This window comes from Bubalus kerabau, chromosome 3 (assembly GCF_029407905.1).
Source record: "Bubalus kerabau isolate K-KA32 ecotype Philippines breed swamp buffalo chromosome 3, PCC_UOA_SB_1v2, whole genome shotgun sequence".
Taxonomy (NCBI): domain Eukaryota; kingdom Metazoa; phylum Chordata; class Mammalia; order Artiodactyla; family Bovidae; genus Bubalus; species Bubalus kerabau.
In genome coordinates, this window is record NC_073626.1 from 25,327,725 (window position 1) to 25,352,079 (window position 24,355).

The following is a 24,355-nucleotide window of genomic DNA, read 5'->3' on the forward strand; positions in this document are numbered from 1 at the left end:
ATAAAGTGCCTCTATTTCTTTTGCATTTCATCTCCTTCTCCATTCATTCATTCAACAAATATTTATTGAGCACCTCCTATGTTCTAGATAGGATGCTAGGAACTGGGGATACATAAATAAATGAGACAGAGACAGTCCCTATTCTCATGGAGCTTATAGTTGGGGCATGGAGAATAAGTTGTATGAAGAAGTGAGAGATGCTATGAGAGTGGACAAGGGGTGAGGGAATATCCCTTGAGGATGAGACGTTTTTTACTTTTGGTTGAGCCTCGGAGTATTTTGGGATCCTAGTTCCCCAACCAGGAACTGAACTCACACCTCTGCATTGGAAGTGCAGAGTCTTAACTATCGAACTGCTAGGAAGTCCCAAGGATGAGACATTTTTGTTACCATCTAAAGAATGAGTTAGAACTGAACCTCTGAGAACACAATAGACCATATACTCAGAAACACTGAATTAAATGTTTAACTTTGTCTCTTTGGGTGGTCCCTTGTCATCATTGTGACTATATGTAAAAAACAAACATAAGGGACTTCCCCAGTGTTTCAGTGGTTAAGACTCCAAGCTCCCAGTGCAGGGGTCATGGGCTCGTTTCCTGGTGAGGGAACTAAGAGCTGTGCAACTTCACCAAAAAGAAAAAAAAAAAAAAGTTGAAAACAAGCAAATACGTTAACAAAGGCCCCAGACCACTAAAGATAGTAATCAAAATCATCCAGGAAGAAAATATTTTTATTTTTAAAAAGATGACCCATTAAAATGAAAATGAAAAATTTAAGTTTTAAAAGAAGACTGAAAAGTCCGCATTCATGGGTCTGTAAACGCTCCCTGTTCTCAGCTTGAGAAGCACAGGCCTAGGAAAGGGTCAAGATATGAAGACTCAGAAATGGGAAATAGTATCTGATGTCCCCCTAAAGCGTTACAACATGAATGTTGACGGACGCACTGCTTGCTTTCTCAGTTTCCCTACCCTTGCATCCTATATTCTAGGGCTCAGTTCTCTGGAGATAGTCACTAAGGAATGAAAAAAGAGAAGAGAAACAAGCCTGGAGGATTATATCCCCAGGCCTGTCTAGAGATCATTGGATCTCAGAAGATCTGGCCTTATTCTACTGCTCTCCTTGCCTGACCCCATAAAGGCATTGTTTCCCCTTTATTAGAGACTAATCCTGGGAATTCACTGGTGGTCCAGTGGTTAAGACTCCCACTGCAGGGGTCACAGGTTCAATCCCTGGGAAAATAAGATTCCACATGCTGCTCTGGTGCAGTCAATAAATAAATAAAGACCTGATCTGATGGGAGAATGCAAAGAAAGGTTCAGGAGCTGGTGCAAAGTAATTTGTGAGCTGATTGTTGTTACATGTTGTCTTAACACACACAGAGCCCTCTAATAGGTGAAGTTCCATTCTGTAAGCAGATAGAGTAGGGGTGGTTCCCAGAAGAAAAGAACCAGATAACAGCTTTTTAACATAAGAGAAGCCATTTTAGCCCCAAGCCATTTTGTGATCTAAGCCTGGCCATAATGCTTGCCCTTGAACAAGTCTCAGTAATAATGATCTTACGAGAACAATGACTGTTAGTGATCTCTGAGAGACAGCAGTGAGTGGTCCTAAAGTCAGATCTTAGTTCCCTGCCCAGGAATTGAACCTGGGTAATCTAGATGAGAAAGAATCCTAGCCACCAGACCAGCACAGGCTAGAGATTAGAAGCAAAGTGACCCTGGCTCTTTATCCCCCTTTGAAAGCAAGAATGTTTCAAGGAGGCAAAAACTGTAAAAACAGATACAAAGTTAAAGAGAAAGCACAACAAGGGGGAGAGCACACAGAGGGAAGCAGTCTGTTTAAGACTGAAGGGAGGCAGAAATACATATTCAAAGAGGAATGCAGGGGTCCTAAGTGAGAAGCAAGCAGGAAAGAGGTGAATTAATTACTTATATAGGATAGTCCTTCTGGCTCTCTGTTTACATTTGGCCAATTGTCTTGTCTCTTTCCTCACACCTGACTGGTCCTTGGACACTTATCAAGATACATGTACAGCTTTTTGCTAAGATAGCTCCCACCACAGAGGTCTGTGGGTGCATTTCCACACTAATTATGGGATGGGGCCTCCTCCCTTTTCAACCCCTGAGAAGCCTTCCTGTGCGTGTGCAGACAGGAAAAGTCTTCCTTGACCTCAAGAGTGGGCACCTTATCTCTTTAGCAGAGCTCAGGTTTTGTCACCAGTTTTGTACTGAGTGTCTGGGTGAGAACAGAGCTTGAATTTTACTCCACTTGACAGACACCAGCCCAGGAACCCATCATGAGCCTACCTCATTACCAGGCAAGAGAAGTAACAATAGCAAAGAATAAATCAATCATAAAGACTTCCAGTTCTGTTTCAATGATATGAATTAGCCAGAAGCACTTTCTTGAGCTGCTTTGTGGAATTCAACACCCCTCACAAGTGCTCAACCACCAGATCAACTAGTACCTGAAGGATGCTGATGCTTCTGACCCTCATGGCTTCAGTCAACTAAAGCTTGAACTCTGTTGACCTTTGCCCCAATTCTATACTGAATTCTCCTCTGTTCAAATCCCTTCAAGAATATGAATAATAGGGCTTCCCTGGTGGCTCAGTGGTAAAGAATCTGCCTGCCAATGCAGGAAACACAAGTTTGATCCCTGATCTGGGGAGATCCCACATGCTTCAGAGCAAGTAAGCCATGTGCCACAATTACCGAGCCTGTGCTCTGGAGCAGAGAAGGCAATGGCACCCCACTCCAGTACTCTTGCTTGGAAAATCCCATGGATGGAGGAGCCTGGTAGGCTGCAGTCCATGGGGTTGCGAAGAGTCTGACATGACTGAGTGACTTCACTTTCACTTTTCACTTTCATGCATTGGAGAAGGAAATGGCAACCCATTCCAGTGTACTTGCCTGGAGAATCCCAGGGATGGAGGAGCCTGGTAGGCTGCCGTCTATGGGGTTGCACAGAGTCGGACATGACTGAAGCGACTTAGCAGCAGCGGCAGCAGTGCTCTGGAGCCAAGGAGCCGCGACTACTGAAGTCCATGTGCCCTAGAGCCTGTGCTCTGCGACAAGGGAAAACACTGCAATGAGAAGCCTATGCATTGTAACTAGAGAGTAGCTGCCACTTGCCACAACTAAAGAAAAGCCCACACAGCAATGAAGATCCTGCACAGCCAAAAATAAATTGAAAAAAAAATTTTTTTTAAAGAAAAGAATATGCATACTATGCCCAAGTCCCTTCATGAGTATGCAGGTACCCTTATCTGAAAACTTCCTTCGTTTTGCTGTTCAAGAAGACACAACTTTGGGAAAGATCCCCAGTGTTCTCCTTACCTGCTATAAGTAGTAAATTCTTCCTCCTACCAGTCCTTGGCTTGGTTGTGGCTTTTGGATCAACACCCACCAAGAAATGAACCCAGTTTTGGGGTAACAATTCTTTTATCTATTCAGTAATCTTTATCTTTACTGAGTACTTAGGATTAGTCAGTGAGCCATGGAGATAAATACAAAACTCCCCATCTGAAAGAGGTAGAGAGTTATAGTTGACAAAAGCTCCAGATGAAAGGCAAAAAGTGACAAGTGGCAGGGAACTTATTTCCAACTGGAGGTGATCTGAAAAGGACTTCAAAGGGTTGAGCCTTGGAAAGTGTTAGTTGTATCCAACTCTTTGCGACTGCATGGACTAGGCTCCTCTGCCCATGGAATTCACCAGGCAAGAATACTGGAGTGGATTGCCATTCCCTTCTCTATAGAATCTTTTTGACCCAGGGATCGAACTCAGGTCTCCTGCACTACAGGCAGATTCTTTTACCATCCGAGCAACCAGGGAAGATGGCCATAATTTTGACATGCAGAGATTGATTTACTGCAGGTGGAGGAAGCTGCACAAGATAGGAGATAAAAGAAAAGAAAAGCTGCTTTACATCCGTGTTATTCATTTCCAGCTTGTCAATTTCAGCATCTCTTTATACCCGTTTCAGCATCTCTTTATACTGTCACCAGGCATCAAGCTGACTGGAAGTTTTTACACCCCTCACATTCCCCTGCATTCCATACTCATCACATGGAACCATATGCTACACTTATTCTCTGTCATTTATCATCAGAATAAGAGACAAAAATTCTAGTTTTCCAAAGGCTAAATAAATTTTCCCTTCTGTTTAGCTTTGATGGGTTCTGTGGTTTTTTAGTTCTGCTGGGATTTATGTCAAAATAATTCCTTTCTCCTTCTGCTTCCAAACTATTTGGCTTGTGCTTCCCTTATAAGTAGGGTTTTCAGGCAAGATGAGGCAGTGAAGGGCAGCCTTTCCATAATAAAATATTAAATTATGAAAGATGCTGTGTATGTGTACCAATGTGTGACCATGCATTATGATCACAATGCTACCAGATATTGCTCTATGTGTCTTTTGTGTATTACCTCATTTCTTCTCACACAATTCCATGAGCTATTTATTCAGTCCCTGACCAGGAATCAAAACTGCATCTCTTGCAGTGGCAGTGAGGAATCTTAACCACTGGACCATCAGGGACGTCTAGATGGTGCTGTTTTTAATCAAATGACGAGGGAAAGCCTCCTTGTAAAGATGATTTGTTCAAAGATATAAATGATGTCAGGGAGCAGGCATGCAGATATCTGAAGGAATAGTATCCAGGGTGAGAAAGACACAAATACAGAGACCCTGAGGCAAGAAGGAATTATATTTTTATATTAAATCATAGCTTCTAGAAGAAGAATAATGGGTCCAGAGTGGATGAATCAGAGTAAGCAAGGAAAAGAGTAGGAAGGGATGAACTCAGAGAGGCGGGGAGAAGCCAGGTCAGGTAGGCCAAGGTACAGGTTTTGTTCTGAGTGTGATTGGGAGCCATCAGAGGGTTTGAGCAAGGTGAGTGATATTATCTGGTAATTTAAAAGATCACTCTGGTTTCAGCATGAAGGAAGGACTATGTAAGTCAAAAATAAAAGCAGAAAGTCCAGTTAAAGGGCTAGCCAAGAAAGAACAGCAGCACAGGAGCTTGGATTAAGGTAGAGGAGAGGGCCAAAGACAGAGGCCTGAGCCCTCTATTATTTAGGAGTTTGAAAGAGTCGATGAAGACTGAGAAGTAGCAAATAAGGAACTAGTGTATACTTTCTTAAATTGGATCCAGAAAGAGTATTCAAAGTGAAGAAAGTACTTCAAGGAGGAAGTGATCAACTGTGTCAAATGTTGCTAATGGTTCTAGAGCAGACTTTCTCAACCATGGCACATACATATTCTAAAGTAATTAAACATCTTTCAGCTTAAGGACTAAAATCTTCTGGCTATTGTTGAAGCTCCCTATGTATCTCTCTCCAGTTAGAATTCTCCTGGCTGGGATGGGTGGATGGGAGAGGGATGGAGTGGGAATTTGGGATTAGCAGGTGCAAACTATTATATACAGAATAGATAAACAAGGTCCTACTGTATAGCATAGGGAACTATATTCAATATTCTATGACAAACCATAATGGAAAAGAATATTAAGAATGATGTGTGTGTGTGTGTGTGTGTGTGTGTGTGTGTAGGGCTTCCCTGGTAACTCAGATGGTAAAGAATCCGCCTGCAATGGGGGAGACCTGGGTTTGATCCCTGGGTTGGGAGGAGGACATGGCAACCCATGCCAGTATTCTTGCCTGGAGAATCCCCATGGACAGAAGAGTCTGGCAGGTCCTAGTCCATGGGGTTGCAAAGAGTCAGACATGACTGAGCAACTAAGCATACGTATACGTGTAACTGAATCACATTGCAGCACAGCAGAAATTAACACAACATTGTAAATCAACTACATTTCAATTAAAAAAAAAAAAAGATTTCTCCTCTTGTCATGGGCTAACCGCTATTCTGAATTTTGTGTTTTTACTACATAGGTTAGTAGCAAAAGAATTTATTTCCCCCTTCTTCTCAAAGATGAGCTATATTATTATAGCATGTTTGTATGGTGATGGAATGTTTCAGTAATGAGGGGAAAACTGATTATGTGAGAGGGATAGGGGATCATTTCAAGAGTTCCATTTCTGTGTAGGTGAGAAGGGTGGGATCCCAGTGCCCACATAGGGCGGGGACTGGGGAACAGGTCAGCTTCTCTGCAGTAACAAGGGGAAGGCACTGAATTCAACAGAGATGCACGTGGCCTGGTAGATTTGGAGCTGGGACCAGAGGAGGTTCTCTTCTGAGAGTTTCTATTTTCTCACTGAGATAGGAAAGAAGGTCTTCATCTTGTGAAACTGTGATCTCAGATTTGCGGAATGTGGGAAAATGCAGGCTTGCAGGCCACCCTGAGCGCTCAAAGGAAGTGAGTCTAGCTGGTATGACTGTGCATTTTTCCCCAGACATATTCAGCACTTAGGTGCAGGTATGGTGCAGACAGGGTTGGATTTGGAATCTCCTGGGGATGTCTTTAAAAATATTGATGCCTGAGTCCCAAGAGATGGTGATTTAATTGGTTTAGAATGTGACCTGGGCTTTGGGCTTTTTAAATGCTCCCCAGATGACTATAATGTATTGCCAGAGGCAAGAATCCTGACTCCAAGGAATGCCTGGAGCTGTGTTTAGAAACCCACTGCTTTATTTATTTTTTTAAAGGCAACTTATACCTAGTTTTTAAAAATTTTATTTATTTTTGGTTGGGCTGGGTCTTTGTTGCTGCTTGAGGGATTTCTCTAGTTGCAGTGAGCAGGGCTACCCTTCATTGAGGTGCACAGGCTTCTCATTGAGGTGGCTTCTCTTGTTGCTGGACACAGGCTCTAGGCACAGTGGCTGCAGTAGTTGTAGCACGCAGGCTCCGCAGTCATGGTGCATGGGCTTTAGTTGCTCTGTGGCATATGGAATCTTCCCAGACCGGGGGTTGAACCGGTGTCCCCTGCATTGGCAAGTGGATTCTTAACCACTGGACCATCAGGGAAGTCCCGAGAGATTCCTTCTTGCTGCAGTGGAGGAGTGAATTGATCTGAGCTTTGAAGGATTGGTATATTTTGGCCAAGTGAAGAAGCCGATGTGAAAGGAGGGAAAATATCATGAGCATAAGCTTAGATGTGGTCTGAAACACATGGCAAGCAGCAAACAATTTGGTTTGTAACAGGCAAATATTAGAGAAAGAGCTCTTAGATTTGAGGACAGCTGGGTAAATAAAGATCTGGAGGTGGGCATGAATAATACAGTTTGGTTCCACAGAAAGCTGGATGATTTCAAATTATGGGAGAGGTCAAAGGCCAGATTAAAACTTTGTGAACAGTTGAGTAAGCAATAGGGAATCTTGAAGGGCTTTTGAGTAGCATGTTAAGAGTTTATAAAAAGCGTGTTTAGGGAGGGTAACCTGACAGCGGTGTAGAGGGAGACCAGGAGTAGGAAGGGGTGGGAAAGAGGGAGACCTATTAGGGGAACTGTTGTAATAATCCTAGATGAGGTCGTTTCCCAGCAAGAAGTGGGGAAAAGTTACAGATTCAAAAGACATCATGATGGCAGAATTGACTGGGCTTAACAGCTCACCACAAGTAAAGGCAGGAAGGAGGTGGAAGAGGCATCAAGTTTTCAAATAAGGAAGGGCACTGGGGAATTGGTGCTGTCTACAGAGGGAGGGGAGCTGGTTTTCAGTGGCATTTTATCTATTTGGTTTTGAACCAGCTGACTTCAGAGGACGGGCCACATTGCTTCCCTGGTAGCTCAGACTGTAAAGAATCCTCCTGTAATGCGGGAGACCTAGGTTCAACCCCTGGGTTGGGAAGCTCCCCTGGAGAAGAAAATGGCAACCCACTCCAGTATTGTTGCCTGGAGAATTCCAGGTCGCAAAGAGTTGGACTGAGAGACTTTCACACCTAGCATTGTCCACATGTTCCACACACACCAGAAGAATGCTTATAAATACAGAGTTTGGAGAATGTTCTATTCAATTTAGACTGTTAACAGAATACCATAAACTGGCTATCTTATAAACAGCAGAAGTCAATTTCTCAAGTCCTGAAGGCTGGAAATTCCAAGATCAAGGTGTTGGCAGATTCAGTGTCTGGTGAGAGCTTCTTTTGGTTCACAGAGTACCTTCTAGCTATGTCCTCACATGGTGGAATGGTAAGGGAACTCTCTGGGGATCTTTTATTAATTAAAACAATTAAAAAAAAATCTTTTGACCATGCCACGGGGCATGTAGGGTCTTAGTTCCCAGGCCAGGGATCAAACCCATGACCCCTGCCTTGGAAGTGTGGTGACTTAACCACCCGACCACCATGGAAGTTCCTCTGGGGTCTCTTTTATAAGGGCACTAATCCCATCCATGAGGGCCCACCCTCAAAACCTAATCATCTCCCAAATGCCACACTATCACAGTGGGGATTAGGGTTCAACAGATGAATTTTGAGGAAACACAAACATTCAGTCTGTAGCAAAGGAGCATTTGGTTACAAATGAGGTCTGAGTTTGGAGTGGATGAGATTTTTCAAGGGAAATTCTCAGAGAAGGAAAAAAAAAAGTCCATATATAGATGCTTAAGGCACAGGAGGTAAAAAAAAAAAAAAAAAAAAAAAAAAAACAACAGGCGGGGAGAGAGGAAGAAGGATAAAGTGAGGTTTGTGTGTACACAGAGTCGGACACGACTGAAGCAACTTAGCAGCAGCAGCAGCAGAGGGGGAGGAGGTAATATGTCCCTGAACCTGGGAAAGTGGGGAATCCAGGGTGAAGGGACAAACATGGAAGGGTTCAGAGAGGCAGTGTACTATGAAAATACCATGGGTTCTGGCTCCTGGTAACTTTGGGTCATTGAATACTATTTGAAAAAACAGTTTCAATAAAGTTTGGATTGGAAGCATATTCCAAAGGGTTAAGAAGCAGTGGGTATGAAGGAAAGACATTTCTGACAACAGTACGCCCTATTGAACGGAGGTGGGAGAGGGGAGGGTGGGGTTGGAGGTGGTGAGTAGGTAGTGAGGGAGTGCAAACTGCAAATGTAAGTTCTTTTTTCACGAAGTCGGGTAAGGAAAGCACAGTAAACCTGAACCATCCAAAGGAGAATCCATGATCCCATCCTCCTCCCGTGTCTCCTATCACAGTGCATGGCTTCCGTTTTAGATTATAAACTTGATGAGTTTCAGGGTTTACACCTGCTGTCGGAGATGAGGTCTCACCAGCATCCTGCATGGAATTCAGGATAGGACCCTGTCCAGCAGGTGCACAGCTGAAGATACCAAGTCCACTGCTTGTGCCACCTCCGCCTCCCCAAGAGGTCTCCTGGTTGAGGGTAACTAGCCCGGGTAGACGTGTGAGGCTACTGACTTTCTCCCTGGCATTCTGCTTTAGTCAGAATATTTGTGATCCCTGCACTAATACACATGTTGAAATTCTAATGTGCAATACAATGGTATTAGGAGGTGAGGCCTTTGGAATGCACTTAGGTCCTGAGAGTAGCACCCTCATGAATGGGATTAGTACCCTTGTAAAAGGGACCCTACAAGGACTTCCCTGGTGATCCAGTGGTTAAGGCTCCGTGCTTCCAAGGCAAGGGGTGTGGTTCGATGGCTGAACAGGGGTGAAATACGATCCCACAAGTCCTGTGGCCAAATAAATAAATAAGGAAATAAATCCCTCAGAGCTCCCTAGCCCTTTCTGCCAAGAGAGGATACAGTTAGAGAGGAGACAGGGATCTGTGTACATTTAGAGATCTACAACTCAGAAGAGGGCCTATACCTGACCGTCCTGGCACCTGATCTTAGACTTCCAGGAAAGTTCTGTTCTTTATAAGCCACCCAGTAATGGTATTTTTGTCACAGCAGCCCGACCCCCGCAGCTCCGTGCTCCCTTTGCCTTGCCTACCTACACTGGTACAGCACAAGAAGTAGGGCTGTACCCGGAGTTGTCTGCCACCCTCCAGCCTGTGAGCAGGAACAGCTGTGGGCAGCTGGGCATGTTTCCCTACCCCATGCCATCCTACCTTGGGCCAACTTTTTCAGAATACCCTGCCTACTTTCCTCCTGCCTTCCTGGAATTCTGGGTATAGATCCCTGGATCTGCTCGTAAATCTTCCTCCAAAGTCTTAGGTCGAGTCTGGTACGGAATGGAAAAGGTGTGCTGGGTAAAGAAATGTCTACGAAGAATGGATCCCCAGGTCTTCGCCAGTAGGATTCCCAGGGAAGCCTCTCTTTCCCATCTTTGTGTTTGCCTCTCTGGTGTGCGGGAATCTGTGTCCACTTACTATTGTCTCTGTAAGTTTTTGTCCGCCCCTCCCCCACGTCCCCAGAAGGGGAGATAAGTGAAAGGCGAAACCAAAGGAGCCGGGTATTTGCTAGTCTTCGGGATTGCGGGTGATAAATCCACTTAATCTATTTAATATTGTCTTTCAGAAATTCACACACACACTCACACACAGATCTGAACAAGGTGAGGACTAATGAGGAACGGGGATTGGGCTGGCTCCCTCCAGATATTGGAAGGTTTGTACCCTCGGTTCTTTCTGCTCGCTTGCCCAGTTGGGGTAGGAGGAAGGGAGTATTTACAGAGAACGGGGACGTAATCTTCTTCCAGGGAGAAGGTTCCGAAACCGGTAACCTCCTAAATCTCATTCCAAACCACCCCCCCTCCCCCAAAACCCAAAAGTTATAGAGGTCCTGGGATTAACATGAAAATAGACGGGGATGGAGTGGAGGAGAGACAGAAATGGAAGTGAGGGTGAGGGTTCTGGCTAACCTGGGGCTCGGCTCTCACGCCGGGAGAAGGTGTGGAGTGACAAGTATACTGACAACTATCGGGGAGAGGCCTGGCGCCACAAACCCAATCACCGGACTGAATCACCCCGCAGGGAAGAAAAGAAGGCGGAGCCTGCCGACCTGGAGGCGGGGTTTTATCAGAGCCGGGGCGGAACCTATGGAGGAGGCGGGGCTTTAGGGACCAGTTTTCAGGCTGGGGAGCCGTGACCGAGAGAGTTCGGCTGGGGGTGCTGTATTTAGAGGGGGTAGGGGCCTGGAGCGACTGAGGGCCTGGCCGGGAAGTGGCATCCCTATCAGTGTGGGTTTTGGCGAGGTTCCTGAGGAACTGGATTCCGAGCGTGCTCGCAAGGCGAGAGTTTCCGTGGAGGCCTAGTTTAGGATGTAACCAAGTCCAGTAGCCCCAGAAGCGGGTGTGCGGGGCGCCCACTGTGGATCCCCGGCTTGACGGCAAAACGTGCTTGGGACGTCGAGGGGCGCAGGGTGGGGCCGGGCCGTGGTTGTCCTTACGGATCCCAATAGTTCTCGTGGTGCTGCGCTGCAATGATGATGACTACGGTTAGGATGGTACAGAGCACCATGGCTGCAATGCCCACCGCCAGGGAAATAAAGGAGAAGTTCCGGGCCTCGCGTGAAGCGATTTCAGCTGACACCATGTCTCCGCGGGCCAAGGCCGTGCGCACCTGCGGGGGAGGAGGAGGGAGAGAAGATCAGAGAGCCGCTACCTCGGCCGCAAGCCTCAGCCTCCCTCTAAGATGCTCCCTCAAACGTCCAGCACTCCCTGGGAATAAGAACCTCTTGAGTCCTCCTCTCCATACTCCGCCTCCGTCCCCTCCCCTCCCCTCACCCCCCACACACCTGCACTGCCTTGAAGATGGCAATGATGCCTGTAGGCCAGAAGCAGCAGATGGTGGTCAGCACCGCGATGGGCATGTAGTCGTGGGGCGGGCGCCTTGGCTCCAGCAGGGCCAGCCCTGGGCCCTGGGGTGGCGGGGGGAGCGTGGAGGTTACTCCTGTTCCCCCCGGGGTCGCTCCTGCATAGGGCTGTGAAAGGAAAGAAGGTTGTGGGGAGGGGACGTCTATCACTCTTAAACCCTCTCTGAGCCCACCAGCTTTCCACGTCTAGCAGAGAAAGAAGGTTGCTTTCCTCTTTTAAACCTCCTCTGGACTTCAAGGCTGTTTCCCCTGCCAGATCTTGATCTTTGACTCCAACAGACCACCCACCCCATTCCCAGATCTTTCTCTAGTCTCTCCTCTCCCTTGGCCCCAGATCGCCTCCTGGTCCCGTCGTTCTGTTCCTCTTTCCCACGAGTCCCCAGTGTGCCTCAAATTTCATGTCCTGTTCCATCCTTCCCCCAGCCCCCTCCTTCCAGTCCCCTGTTCGCCCTGTACTCACCGTGCCCACCGGATAGACCGGCACGTAGGCAGTGCAAGGCTGCAGCTGTAAAGGGTAACCCGGGGCTACGTAGCCACCCAGCGGCAGCGTGCCTACCGCTCCCGTGTGCGTGGGCACCACGAAGCCCGGGGCCTGGGCAGTATGAGAGGGCGCCGGCGGGGGCGGGGCGGCGGCGGCGGGCGGCGGTGGGGGCAGTGGGCCCTCGAAGCGAGTCTCCTGCAGGTAAGGGTCGGGTGGCATGCGGGGCAAGGTAGCGCAGCCGGGTGGGGGCGCCCCTGCGGCCGGGCCGGGAGGGGCATGGTGTGGGGGCCTTGGCAAGGTGGCGGAGGACGAGGGACCGCGCTGAGCGGCGGCCCCAGAAGCCAGGCCCCCTGCCCCTAAGCGCGGGAGGGTGGCAGTGCCCGACTGGTGGTAGTGGTGGTGGTGGTGATGGTGCGAGGAAGGGGCTGTCTGTGGGGGCGGGGCAGGAGGTTCGGCGGGGGGCTGGGGGGCATTGTAGGGTGGTGGAGAGGTGTGAGGGACTGAGTCAGGGAGGCCTGGGGGCGGTAAGCAGAGGAGCCAGTATGGGGAGAGATAAGATAGATGAGATGAGGGAGAGGGGGAGACACAGAGGGTCAGGGACGGAGAAAGATAATGGGAGAGACAGAGAGGAGATGAGTGAGAAGCCATCTCTCATTCTTGGGGGAGGAGAGGGGTGGTATCTAGGCCAACAGCCCTTTCCCCCCGCCCCCACTTTAATCTAGTTTTGAGGTCATAACTCTCTTCTGCTCCTCTCCCTGCTTCAGCAGTGGGCACACAGCTTTAACCTGCAGACCCAAACTCCTATCCCTCTTGGCTTATGGCTGCTTTGGGGTTTGCCTATCTGAGCTAGTCCTGCGTGTGCACATGTATAGACACGCAACACTTGTGTGAACATGTGCTCAGTCCAACAGTTGTATAAACACATGTAGGATAACATGTTCCACTCTGCCATTCCTTTAGTGGGGAGGGGGTCCTCTAGTCTCTCTTGGAATCTCCGAACCTCTTTTAGGGCAGATTAAGAAGGGTCCTCTGGATTTTACTCCCCTGGCAATCCCCATCTGATCATCTCTCCATATTACCCCGCTGGATGTCTCCATGCGGGCCAGCGTTATCTGTCCATCTGTCACTCCCAATGATGCTATCCATGCAGTACCTGGCTGATGCTAAGCCAGTCTTGTACTTCCTTCACCCTCTTAACCTGCCCCCCGCCCCCATGTTGTTGGCAAGGGACCGATCTTAGACTGGCCAGAGGAAAGGAAGAAAAAGGAAGGATATTGAAAGAGGAGGGGGCTTGAGGGGAGGGATATGGAGAGCTGGATAGAAGGGGAATGAAACAGAACCACCCGCTAGGGAGGGGTAAGGGAGGGGGGGGGGGTAGTCAGGAGGCAGTGGAGAGGGCGAGGGGTTTTGTTGTTGTTTTCTACCTGACTTTTCGGATGACATGCTTGCGCTCTCCCTGGGACAAGATCCGTGCAGCCGGAGTCCGGAGTCGGGGTCCCTGGCTAGCACCGGAGTCTGGGTGCGCAGATTGCGCAGCCGGCAGCAGCGCAGAGATGGAGAGATGAAGACTGTGGCGGCGGGGGGCGGAGGGAAAGCTGAGAGGGGGGAGCTTAAAGGGACCGAGGCGAGGGAGGGGGAACCCTTCAGAGATACCCCCACTTGGTCTCTCTCCGCTTTTGGACTATGTCTCGCCTCCTCTAACCCCGGCATTCAAGCCCCCAGTTTGGGTTCCTTTGGAGTTGTCATGGAAACTGGGAGGCAAGCAAGACCAGGCAAGGCGGGTGGTACTAAGGGAAGGAAGGAGGGAGAAAGAACCCTCTGGAGTCTTCCCCTTCAAGACTGGCTGTAGTGATTATACTGTAGGAGGAAGCGAGCAGGTGCTCAGTGGATTCAGTACCCCAGATCCCTCTGGATCTTTTTCACCCCAGTCAGGCCTTCCCCCCCTCCCCCACAACTCAGCCTCCCTCAGAGTCCCTGTAAGATCTAGGGATCTTCTCCCAAATCCTTGGCTCTAGTTTCCCTATCTGTACCAGAGATGCCTGTGTGAGAGAGAACCATAAAAACAACAACAAAAGTTCCCAGGGTTATGATCTTGACCTGCCGCTCTGGCTTGGGAGGAATCCGGAGGTAAAGTGAGAGGCCCCAGTCTATAGTCGTTGGGAGGTAGTAGGGCTTGTGGTGTGTTGGGGGGCAGGGGTAGGATGAAGAGGAAGCTTGGAGGATACTTAGTTACCTCTTACCTTCAGTATGTAGGAGCTGTAGCGCGTTGGGAGGAGAGGACGAATCAACTGCTCATTGCCGGCAGCTCAGTTTGGCAGTACATGCTTGGTCCCCCTTCCCCCGCTTTGCTTACTAGGCTTCTTAAAGAGTTTCCAGGGCCCGCAGTGTTCAGATCCATTCCTGAAATCCCACCCACCCACCACCCCCGCCAAGACGCAGCGCCATCGCCTGAGTCGACCCGGGGGCCCAGCGGTAATTGCAGTCTTTTTATTTTGCTTATTGCATCTTGGGAGTTTGTACATGGGGAGGGGAGGTGAAAATCAGTAGTCAGCCGAGATTTAACCAGAATCGGGCCATTTGCAAAAGCAGAGCCGAGATACCACCCTCCCCCTTTAGACCAGTGCTTCCCAGCCTCTTCTTGAGGCAGTCGCTCTCCAACGCTGTATCCTTCCCCATCCGACTGCAGGCGGCGACTACCGAGCTGTAACAGCGGCGCGCGTCAGGGCCAGTCCCAGGCCCCAGAGATCGAGATCACGGCCCCACACCTCTCATTCTGGCTTCTGAGGTGTTCGCGTGAGCCCCTAACCCCCTTCCGCCACACCATCCTGTACACAATTCGGGGCGCAAGTTGGTTTTATTGGGAGAGACTTAAGACTGTCAAAGGCCTGGTGAACATAGAGGAATTCTGATGAGCTGCGAATTTTTTTTTTTTTTTTAATCAAGGCAAACGTCTTTAAATGCTCAGTAAAAGCCCTAACACGGGCACCTGGGTACCGGTAGGGATCATAGGGAGAGAGGTGCGAGACTCCTGGAGTTAGAAGTCCAGCCCCGGTGGGAAGGTCTGAGTAAGGAGCCGCCCACAAGGAGCTCCAGGTTCAGGGCGGGGGTGTGGGGTCGCTCAGGTAAAAAGACTCGTCAGAAACTAGGCGGAGCGTGAGTCAGCGCTGCCCAAGGGGCTCTCCGCCCCTTGTGGGGTGGGTCGTAGATAGGCTCCGTTCTAGAGAAGGGCAGAAGAAACTGGGCCAAGCCGCACTTTTACCTCGAGGGGCCTCGAGGACTCTTCGCGTCTCTGGAGACAAGGGCACTACAAGCACTTCAAGATGAAGAGTTGTAAGGCTCAGACCTGGCACGGGCGGGAGGGAAGGGGTTAGGAGAAGGGTCCGCCTGGGCTACCTTCAGCCCTCAGCCGGCGGAGGACGAAATATCACGGACTGCCTTTCCCGGGTCTGTTCCTCCAGCGCGACTCCCTGGGGAAAGAGAACTCCGTGTTCCCTTGCGGAGCCGGACGCCTGCATTGGGAAGTAGGGCAAATCAAGGCAGGGAAATGGGACCCTTAGGTCGCGGCTGCCGCAGGGCCTGAATAGGCCTTCTCTCAATTCCCAGGACACATTTGCGGCTTCTTCCTCTCCCCGCCGATCTAAATGGATCACTCCGCCTATTCCCTCTCCCCCGCCCCTCGCCCCCCGCCCCCCCACCCCGCTCTTAGGGCGCAATGGATTGTTCCATTGCCCCTCCAGTCTCAGGCCGGCGTTGCGGGGGACGCTGGCACGGTTGCTAGGGAAAGCCCCGGACATGACGGCTAAATGCGACCCTGAGCAGCCTCCCCTCTCCCGTCCGTCATTCCCCTGCGCGCGTTCTCCTTACACCCTTGCCCTCCCCCACGTGGGTTCCAAGCTGGGGAGAAGTAAACAGCAGGCGGAGCGGGGCTCGTGGATCCAGGCCAGGTGGGAGTTTGCACTCTCCCAGGGTCCTACGCTGCTGCTCTGAGGTCCTTCTTGCAAATCTTCAGTCTTGCATGACTGGGATGATCCATTAGGAAGGTCCTGGCCTCGGGACCGAGTCCCCGCTGCGTTGGGGGCGGGGCTTGGTTGCGCGTCAGTGCGTCTGCTGCGTGGTGGGGGTGTGTGTTTGTGGAGAGGACTGGAGTAAAAGTAGGATGTTTTATGACAAGGACCTGGTGTGGGAACGGGTCGGGGAGGCTTGATTGCCGGCGTCTGTTCCGAAGGGAGGGTGTTCTTATCTCTCTCACAGGTCCTCATCGTCCCCTTCTCAGGCGGAAGCATGCTGGGGCTCCCGGGGAGGCGGCTCCCTTCGGCGGAGTTCCTGCTCCTGTTGCCATTCCTGCTGCTGCTGCTGCTGCTGCTTCTGCTGCCCGCCGCCCCCGCGCCCCATCGGGCTGCCTACAAGCCGGTCATAGTGGTGCACGGGCTCTTTGACAGTTCGTACAGCTTCCGCCACCTGCTGGAATACATCAATGAGGTCTGGCAGGGGACGCCCCGGTTGTGGGGCCTTGGTGGCGGCTACAGAGGCTGGGGAGGGAGAAGGGGAACTGAATGCTGGGCCTGCCCAGTTCCTCGCAGAGCTGGTGCTCTGCTGGGGAAAGCTGGGGGACGAGAGATCCCTGCTTCTAGGAAGGCACAATAGGCATGTGGGCGCCGGCTCGGGGGCGGCCTGGAGGGGGGTCTTTATAGTCCATTCCGGCTGCGGCATCGCCCCCTTCCCACAGACACACCCTGGGACTGCGGTGACAGTGCTCGATCTCTTCGATGGGAGAGAGAGTTTGCGACCCCTGTGGGAACAGGTGCAAGGGTTCCGAGAGGCTGTGGCCCCCATCATGGCAAAGGCTCTTCAAGGGGTGCACCTCATCTGCTACTCCCAGGGTAGGCACCCTCCCCCCTTCCCCGCTTCTAAGCCCTATCTGAAGCTTGATCCTTACCTGAGGGACACTGCCTAGTGTTCCCTTTTTTGAACCGCATTGCTTCCTTTTCTGACTTCCCTCAGCATCTGGGTCTTATCTGTGTGCGTGTCCTGAGTGGGAGGGCCGCTCCCTGCACTGCTGCCCCTTTCTTTCCCCGTCACCCATGGCTCTTGGACATAAGGGATGGGAGGCGGGGGACAGGAAAAAGCACCCTAGGGTTCTTCGGAAGACCCAGATCGAATTCTGGCTCTGTCACTTACTTGACATGGGGCGTTTTGACACAGGGCGTGTGCCTTCTCAGGGTCTCAGCTTCCGTGAGGTACATGGTGTGTGTGCGGGGGTGCGGAGTTGGGGTGACTGTTGGCCTGGCTCTCCCTAAGTCCTGCCCAACGTGGTGTTTTGCCTGCAGGGGGCCTGGTGTGCCGGGCACTCCTGTCTGTGATGGATGAACACAATGTGGATTCTTTCATCTCTCTGTCCTCTCCACAGATGGGACAGTATGGAGGTGAGTGGGCACTGTGGGCTCCATAGGGGGGCCCTGAGTCTTGAGGGCACAAAGCTCGGGGCCACTTGGCACTGCTGTTCTTTTGCCAGACACAAACTATTTGAAGTGGCTGTTTCCCACCTCCATGAGGTCTAACCTCTACCGGATCTGCTACAGCCCGTGGGGCCAGGAATTCTCCATCTGCAACTACTGGCATGGTGAGTAGGACATGCCAAACTGGGGCCTCCATGCTAAGGGCATCCTGGAGGGTGGGGCCTGCTGCTCCCACCTCTACCATAACTAACAGCAGTGATGATGATAACTTACATTTATCGAGCACTTACTATGTGAACAGGCACTGTTCAAAATGCTTTATGTGTTTCACTTTGTTGCCTTAGAGAATACAGTTTGCTGCAGGGGTTGGCAAACTTTATCCTTAAAGGGCCAGACAGTAAATTTTTTTTGGTTTTGCAGGCATATAGTCTCTGTCATAACCACTCAATTCTGCCATAGTCATGTAAAAGCAGCCATATACCATATGTAAATGAATGTGTCTGTGTTGCAATAAAATTTTATTTACAGAAACAGTGAACTGGATTTGACTAATGAGTCATAGTTTGCAAAAGCCTGGTTATAGTTTTTAAGATCATGGATGCTGGGTCCAGACTTCTTGGGTTTAAAGCCTGCCTAGTCCTGCTGCATGACTTTGGGCAAGTTGCTCAACCTTTCTGTGACTCAGTTTTCCTCATCTGTAAAGTACAGTATGTACCTTTTATTGTGTTTATGAGGATGAAATAATGAATGTCATGTGCTTTGAACAGTATCTGGCTCACAGCAGGTGCTGGGAAAAGGTGTTTGCTATCATGTTTACAGTTATTACTGCTACTATCATATTACTGTGAGCCTTGTCTGTTACTGTAGCCTTCTGATTGGTCTTCCAGCATCTGGTCTTGCCTCTTCTCCCTGCTTCTCTGACGATCTAACTGCTGTTTGTACCCAGACCCTCACCATGATGACTTGTACCTCAATGCCAGCAGCTTCCTGGCCCTGATCAATGGGGAAAGAGACCATCCCAATGCCACTGGTAATGACCCCAGGCTCCTACCTTGGTCCCATTTTCTGCTTCTCTGACCTCCTATATTCCCCTTTCCAACCTGGCCTGACCCCTGTGACTAACTCAGGCTCTCTTATTCCCACCCTGTAGCTTGGCGGAAGAACTTTCTGCGTTTGGGCCGCCTGGTGCTGATTGGGGGCCCTGATGATGGTGTCATTACTCCCTGGCAGTCCAGGTAATAAGAGACTGTGTGGCCTGAAGGTTGGCTAAGGACACCCCAATCCCAGCCAATCTTTATCTCATTTCTAAAACTGGCCTGCTTCTTCCACTGTTCAGTTAATCCCCCCACCCTCCATTCATCTTGTCACCCAAGACCAAAACCTGGGAGTCATGTCCCAACCTCTTATATCTAGCCAGTCACTAAGCCTTGCTGACTCTGCTTCCTTTCCATCCCTACCAGCCCCGCTTTGTGAAAACTTTGAACTCTGAACTATTTACAGATTCTTAGGATGTTGCAAAGATAGTTTAGAGAAGTCCTGTGTATCTTTTGCCCAGTTTCCTCCAATGCCTGCATCCTATGTAATGACAACACAATAGTGAAACCAGGAAATTGACAAATCGCTACAACGCATGTCTATAGTTCCATGCCATGTAATCACATTTCCTACCAGCTGTTTTACTTACCTGGAAGTAAAAGGTAATTGCTCCAACCTTGTCCCCTCTATCCTATTCCTCAGGAAAATTCATGGCTTCATGGCACTATGATCAGATGCCTCTGATGATCATGAGTGATCTGAAATGTCACCTGATCTACTTTATAGTCATTCAACAAATACTCATCAAGCACTGTGTGCCCAGGCACTGTTCTGGACCCTAGGGATGCAGTAGTAAATGGAGGAGAAGTCTATGCTATTATGTAGCTCACATTCTAGTGGGAGAGACAGATAATAAATGTAAATATATATATCAAACAGTGATAAAATAAGGCAGGGAAAGGATTAGAGGATGGCTGGGGCCTATTTTAGATAGTGGCCAGAGAAGTTCTTCTGGAAGAGCTGCCATTTGAGCGACTGAGTTGTATCCGACTTTTTGAGACCCGATGGAGTGCAGCATGCCAGGCTCCTCTATCCTCCACTGTCTCCTGGAGTTTGCTCAAATTCATGTCCATTGAGTCAGTGATGCTATCTGTTTCATCCTTTGCTGCCCCCTTTTCCTTTTGCCCTCAATCTTTCCCAGCATCAGGGTCTTTTCCAGTGAGTTGGCTCTTTGCATCAGGTGGCCAAAGTATTGGAGCTTCAGCTTTAGCATCAGTCCTTCCAATGAATATTCAAGGTTTATTTCCTTTAGGATTGACTGGTTTGATCTCCTTGCAGTGCAAGGGACTCTCAAGCGTCTTCTCCAACACCACAGTTCAAAAGCATCAATTATTTGGTGCTCAGCTTTCTTTATGGTCCAACTCTCATGTCCATACATGACTACTGGAAAAACCATAGCTTTGACTGTATGGACCTTTGTGGGCAAAGTGATGTCTCTGCTTTGTAATATGCTTGGAATGTCTAGGTTTGTTCTTCTAGGGAAGAGGAGTAGCACCTGCAGAGTCACTAGGGCAGGCATGGGGAATAAGGAGGTCCATGTGGCTAGAGGGCAGTAAGCTGGGGTGAAGGTGAAAGAGGTAGACGGGGGCCAGATACAGAAAGCCTTTGTGGGGCAAAGTAAGGTCACTGGTTTTTTCTAAAATACATGCAACATAAAAGTTACCGTTTTTAAGGGTAAGTTTGGTGGCTTCAAGTTCATTCAAATTCTTTTGTAAGCTCACCACCATCTATCTCCAGAACTTTTTTCTTGCCAAACTGAAACCCCATAATCCTTTAAAGAATGGTAACTTCCTTATCCCTGCTACTCCCAGGCCCCTGGCAGCCATGACCCTTGATTTTTTTTTTTTTTTTTTTTAAATTCTGAGTGAGATGGTAACACATTGGAGGGTTATAAATGAAGGAGTAACATGCCTTATAGTAGTTAAAGGTGGGATTTATTTTTATCTCATTTCACACCTACTACAACCCTATGAAGATAAGTAGTAGCTTTAAGTACTTTGCAAATAAAGCTCATTTAATCCTCACAACAACCCTATAGGGTAATTACTATTATCCTCTTTTGCCATGTAAGGAAACTTAAGTACAAAGAGATTAAATAACTTGCCTACATTCATAGAGTTAGTAAGTGGTGAAGTCAGGTTGTCTGAGTTAACCACAATGTTTTATTTCCTCTCTACAAAGGAGGTATTCTTGTATAGGACAAAGAAAATCAGCAACATGATCAACCACACACGGTGGGGAGTGTGTGGCAGAGCTGGAGTTCCAATCCAGGTCTTTGTGCCCCTACTGCTTTCCTATGGCTTAAGAAATCTCGTCCTTCAGCGTGGCCTCCAGGCCCCCAGCCCACCCAGCTGTGCCATACCTCTGTGGTGCTCTTGTTGTTGCATTTGTCTGAGACAGCTTTCCCTAGTCCAGGCTAATCGCTGGGAAGCCTTTGTTGACGCTCTAAAACTAGGGTAGTAACCTCTCCTCTTTGCTCCCATAGCCCATTGGACTTAGTACTGTTAGACTTTGTTCAGTTATTCTTGGCCTGTGTCCACTCAGTGCCCATGACAGTTAAATATTCCTAATTAAAAAAAATTTTTTTTAAACTTTTTCTTTGGAAGTAATTTCATACTCAAGAAATTACCAAAGTCGTACAAAGCAATCTTGTATATTCTTCACCTAGAATTCCCAAATGTTAACATTTTACCAAGTTTATATTAGTGTCCTCTGTCTCTCCCTCTGTATATCCATATATATATGTGGAGTATGTGTATGTATGAACCCTTAAGACTTCAGTATGTCAGTGTCTATTTTCTAAATATAGGACATTCTTTTATGTATCTACGATTATCAAAATCAGGAAATTAACATTGATACAATTCTCTGTAGACCTTATTCAAATTTTCCTAAAATCTTCCATATAGGAAAAAAAATCCAGTGAAAGATTCAATTCAGGATCCCATGTTGCATTTGGTTCTCATGTCTCTTTAGTTTTAATCTGGAATAATTCCTTGGAGTAATCCTGCGACACTGATTTTTTTTTTTTGGCCCCAGCATGCGGAACTTCTCCACCAGGGACTGAACCCCCCCTGCACTGGGAGTGCGGAGTCTTAACAACTGGACTACCAGGAAGTCTGACATTGATATTTTTTGAAAAATAACAAGCCAGCTATCTTATAGAATGGCCCTCAGTTTGGGTTTGTTGGCTATTTCCTCATGATTAGATTCAGGTTATGCATTTTTGATGGGAACTGTGCAGAAGTGATGGAGAAGGCAATGGCACCCCACTCCAGTACTCTTGCCTGGAAAATCCCATGGACGGAGGAGCCTGGTAGGCTGCAGTCCATGGGGTCGCTAAGAGTCGGACATGACTGAGCGACTTCACTTTCACTTTTCACTTCATGCATTGCAGAAGGAAATGGCAACCCACTGCAGTGTTCTTGCCTGGAGAGTCCCAGGGACGGGGGAACCTGGTGGGCTGCCGTCTATGGGGTCGCACAGAGTTGGACACGACTGAAGCGACTTAGCAGCAGCAGCAGCAGTGCAGAAGTGATACTGTATCCTTAATCCATTACCTCCTGAGGTACATGATATGTGTGTGCTAAGTCGCTTAGTCGTGTCTGACTCTTTTTGACCCCATGGACTATAACCCTCCAGGCTCCTCTGTCCATGGGATTCTCCAGGGAAGAATACTGGAGTGGGTTGCCATACCTCCTCCAAGGGATCTTCCCGACCTAGGGATTGAACCCACATCTCTTATGTCTCCTGCATTGGCAGGCGGGTTCTTTATCCCTAGTGCCACCTTGTGAGGTACACGATACCCAGTTAAATATTTTGAGTGTTCCCCTTGCTGCTTGTGTCCCCAACAGGCCATGAGTTCCTGAAGGTCCCTCCCCACCCTTGATTTTCTCCCACTCTGATAACCTCCCTCTTATGCCCCAATCTCTTTGCAGCTTCTTTGGTTTCTATGATGCAAATGAGACAGTCCTGGAGATGGAGAAGCAACTGGTGAGTCCCCTGGAATTACTTTCCCTTTCTGCACACACTGTGGTTCTCTCTGCCCCTGACACGGAAGCTGAAGGGTCTACCCTGTGGGGAGGGGGTCTGGGACGCCAGCGGGAACTTACTTTGTCTCTCCCTGTGTCTTTCTTCCATGTCCCTTGACCCACCTTGAAGGTTTATCTGCGGGACTCTTTTGGGTTGAAGACTCTGCTTGCCCGGGGGGCCATAGTGAGGTGTCCAATGGCTGGGATCTCCCACACAGCCTGGCACTCCAACCGTACCCTTTATGAGACCTGCATTGAACCTTGGCTCTCCTGAGGGACCCCTCAGGAACTCCCCGCCCAGAGACTGAGTGGAGCCTTGGATGTCAGGCCTTGGTGTGCCTGTGACCACCTCACTGGTCCCACACTGCCCCCACCAACCAGGGCTCCAGGACCCCTGCTCTGTGAATGACACATCCTGGTCTCCTCCATCTCGTGTCCTCCCTTTTGGGGGTTGCTCCATGCTCTCCCATGCCCCCCAAGGCCAAGGCTGGGAAGTGGGAAACAAGATTAACTTGTGGCTGTTCCTGTTGCTGCTGCTCCTCCGTCTCTGGCTCTACAGAAGGAGAACCCAGCCCCTGCCCACCACAGGGTCTCCTTCCAAGCCACTCAGGACATTTTTAGCTTCTGTTTTTCCCACGTTCCCTTTTCCTCTGAACTCCCCTGTTGTGAGCCCTCCCAACCCCTCAGGAAGGACCACCTTTGAGAGTGGGGTTCTGAGGCTCCACTATGGGGACAGTTCCGTTCTTGAAGTGTCAGTGTTGGGGAATATCTGTGGCCTGTGAGGCCCATCTCAGGTTTGGGGATCCCCCAGTCCCTATGTTCAGTATTGGGGTGTCCTCTGGGAGCCTAGTTTCTTTGAGGCTCCAGCCCCTCTTTTAGCTACCCTGGAATGGGTGTTACTACCCCTGTATTTATGAAAATAAAGTTGCATTTACTCAGTGTGGCTTGCCTCATTTCTAGGTGAGGGGGACCTGGCTCCCCCAGGAGGGTGGGGATGGAGAGCCTGGGGCCTGGGTGCCCGGATGCCTGGTCTGGGGTGGGACCCCCTTGGTGTTTCCGCTCTCTCAATGCCCATTCTGTGCGGGTTCCTGATTCTCTGTGGGTTCTTTCCTGCTGAGGACAATTCTTTTCCTGTCCCAGCCTGCAATTGGGGGGCTGAGCCCAGGGCTCTAATGGTTTGGGCCCCAGCCTCATGGGTGGAATGCACCATCCACCCCCAGGCTAGACGAGGGGATGCAGGGTCAGGGTGGGCATTTGTTGTGCCCCTTTTCGACCTTTGTAGGCCAGAGCTGGGTGAGGGGCTGGACAATGAGCCTCCTCTTCCTTGAAAGAAGGAATCTTGGTAGAGACAATAAGGCCCTGTCTGCTCTGGCATGGGGGGCGGTGGCTGACTCAATTCTGCCCCCTCTCCGCCCCCCAGGCCCTAATAAATGTCATCAAGAAATGGGGACAATTTTTTCCTCAGTGCCCTGGGCAGCCTCCCCAACCTCCCCCACCTTTGTGGTATCTCGCCCTTCTCTCTTTCCTCAGCTGATCTTCTCTGCCAGCTCTGCCTCTCCCTGCCCCTCAGTTCTTCCCGTCTGTGTTGGGTTGAAGGGTGGAGGGCAAAGGCCAGGTGTTTCAAAGTCAGTAGCCTCTGTTGACTTGGG

The 24,355-nt window shown here is 49.4% G+C and overlaps 2 protein-coding genes across 6 annotated transcripts; one reads left to right on the plus strand and one right to left on the minus strand.

Annotated features, from left to right (window-relative positions):
• Positions 1 to 10,318: 10,318 nt before the first annotated feature.
• Positions 10,319 to 15,204, minus strand: PRRT1 (proline rich transmembrane protein 1). Of its 2 annotated transcripts, XM_055571174.1 has the most exons (5): positions 14,365 to 15,204; positions 13,549 to 13,692; positions 12,104 to 12,639; positions 11,566 to 11,751; positions 10,319 to 11,390 (listed from the first exon to the last, which is right to left on the minus strand). In XM_055571174.1, the coding sequence occupies exons 2-5, from the start codon at positions 13,565 to 13,567 to the stop codon at positions 11,214 to 11,216; spliced, it is 918 nt and encodes a 305-aa protein (XP_055427149.1). In that variant the 5' UTR covers positions 13,568 to 13,692; positions 14,365 to 15,204; the 3' UTR covers positions 10,319 to 11,213. The 2 variants fall into 2 exon arrangements, with proteins under 2 accessions (XP_055427149.1, XP_055427148.1); XM_055571173.1 differs by having other exon boundaries at positions 13,549 to 15,204.
• A 101-nt stretch (positions 15,205 to 15,305) lies between these two features.
• Positions 15,306 to 23,646, plus strand: PPT2 (palmitoyl-protein thioesterase 2). Of its 4 annotated transcripts, none has more exons than XM_055571175.1 (9): positions 15,306 to 15,454; positions 16,398 to 16,603; positions 16,851 to 17,004; positions 17,452 to 17,547; positions 17,637 to 17,744; positions 18,527 to 18,610; positions 18,731 to 18,815; positions 22,614 to 22,668; positions 22,837 to 23,646. In XM_055571175.1, exons 1-9 carry the CDS (start codon positions 15,445 to 15,447, stop codon positions 22,978 to 22,980), a joined length of 942 nt encoding a protein of 313 aa, XP_055427150.1. In that variant the 5' UTR covers positions 15,306 to 15,444; the 3' UTR covers positions 22,981 to 23,646. The 4 variants fall into 4 exon arrangements, with proteins under 4 accessions (XP_055427150.1, XP_055427151.1, XP_055427153.1 ...); XM_055571176.1 differs by having other exon boundaries at positions 15,308 to 15,454; positions 16,376 to 16,603; XM_055571178.1 differs by lacking the exon at positions 15,306 to 15,454 and adding an exon at positions 15,980 to 16,068.
• Positions 23,647 to 24,355: the final 709 nt, after the last annotated feature.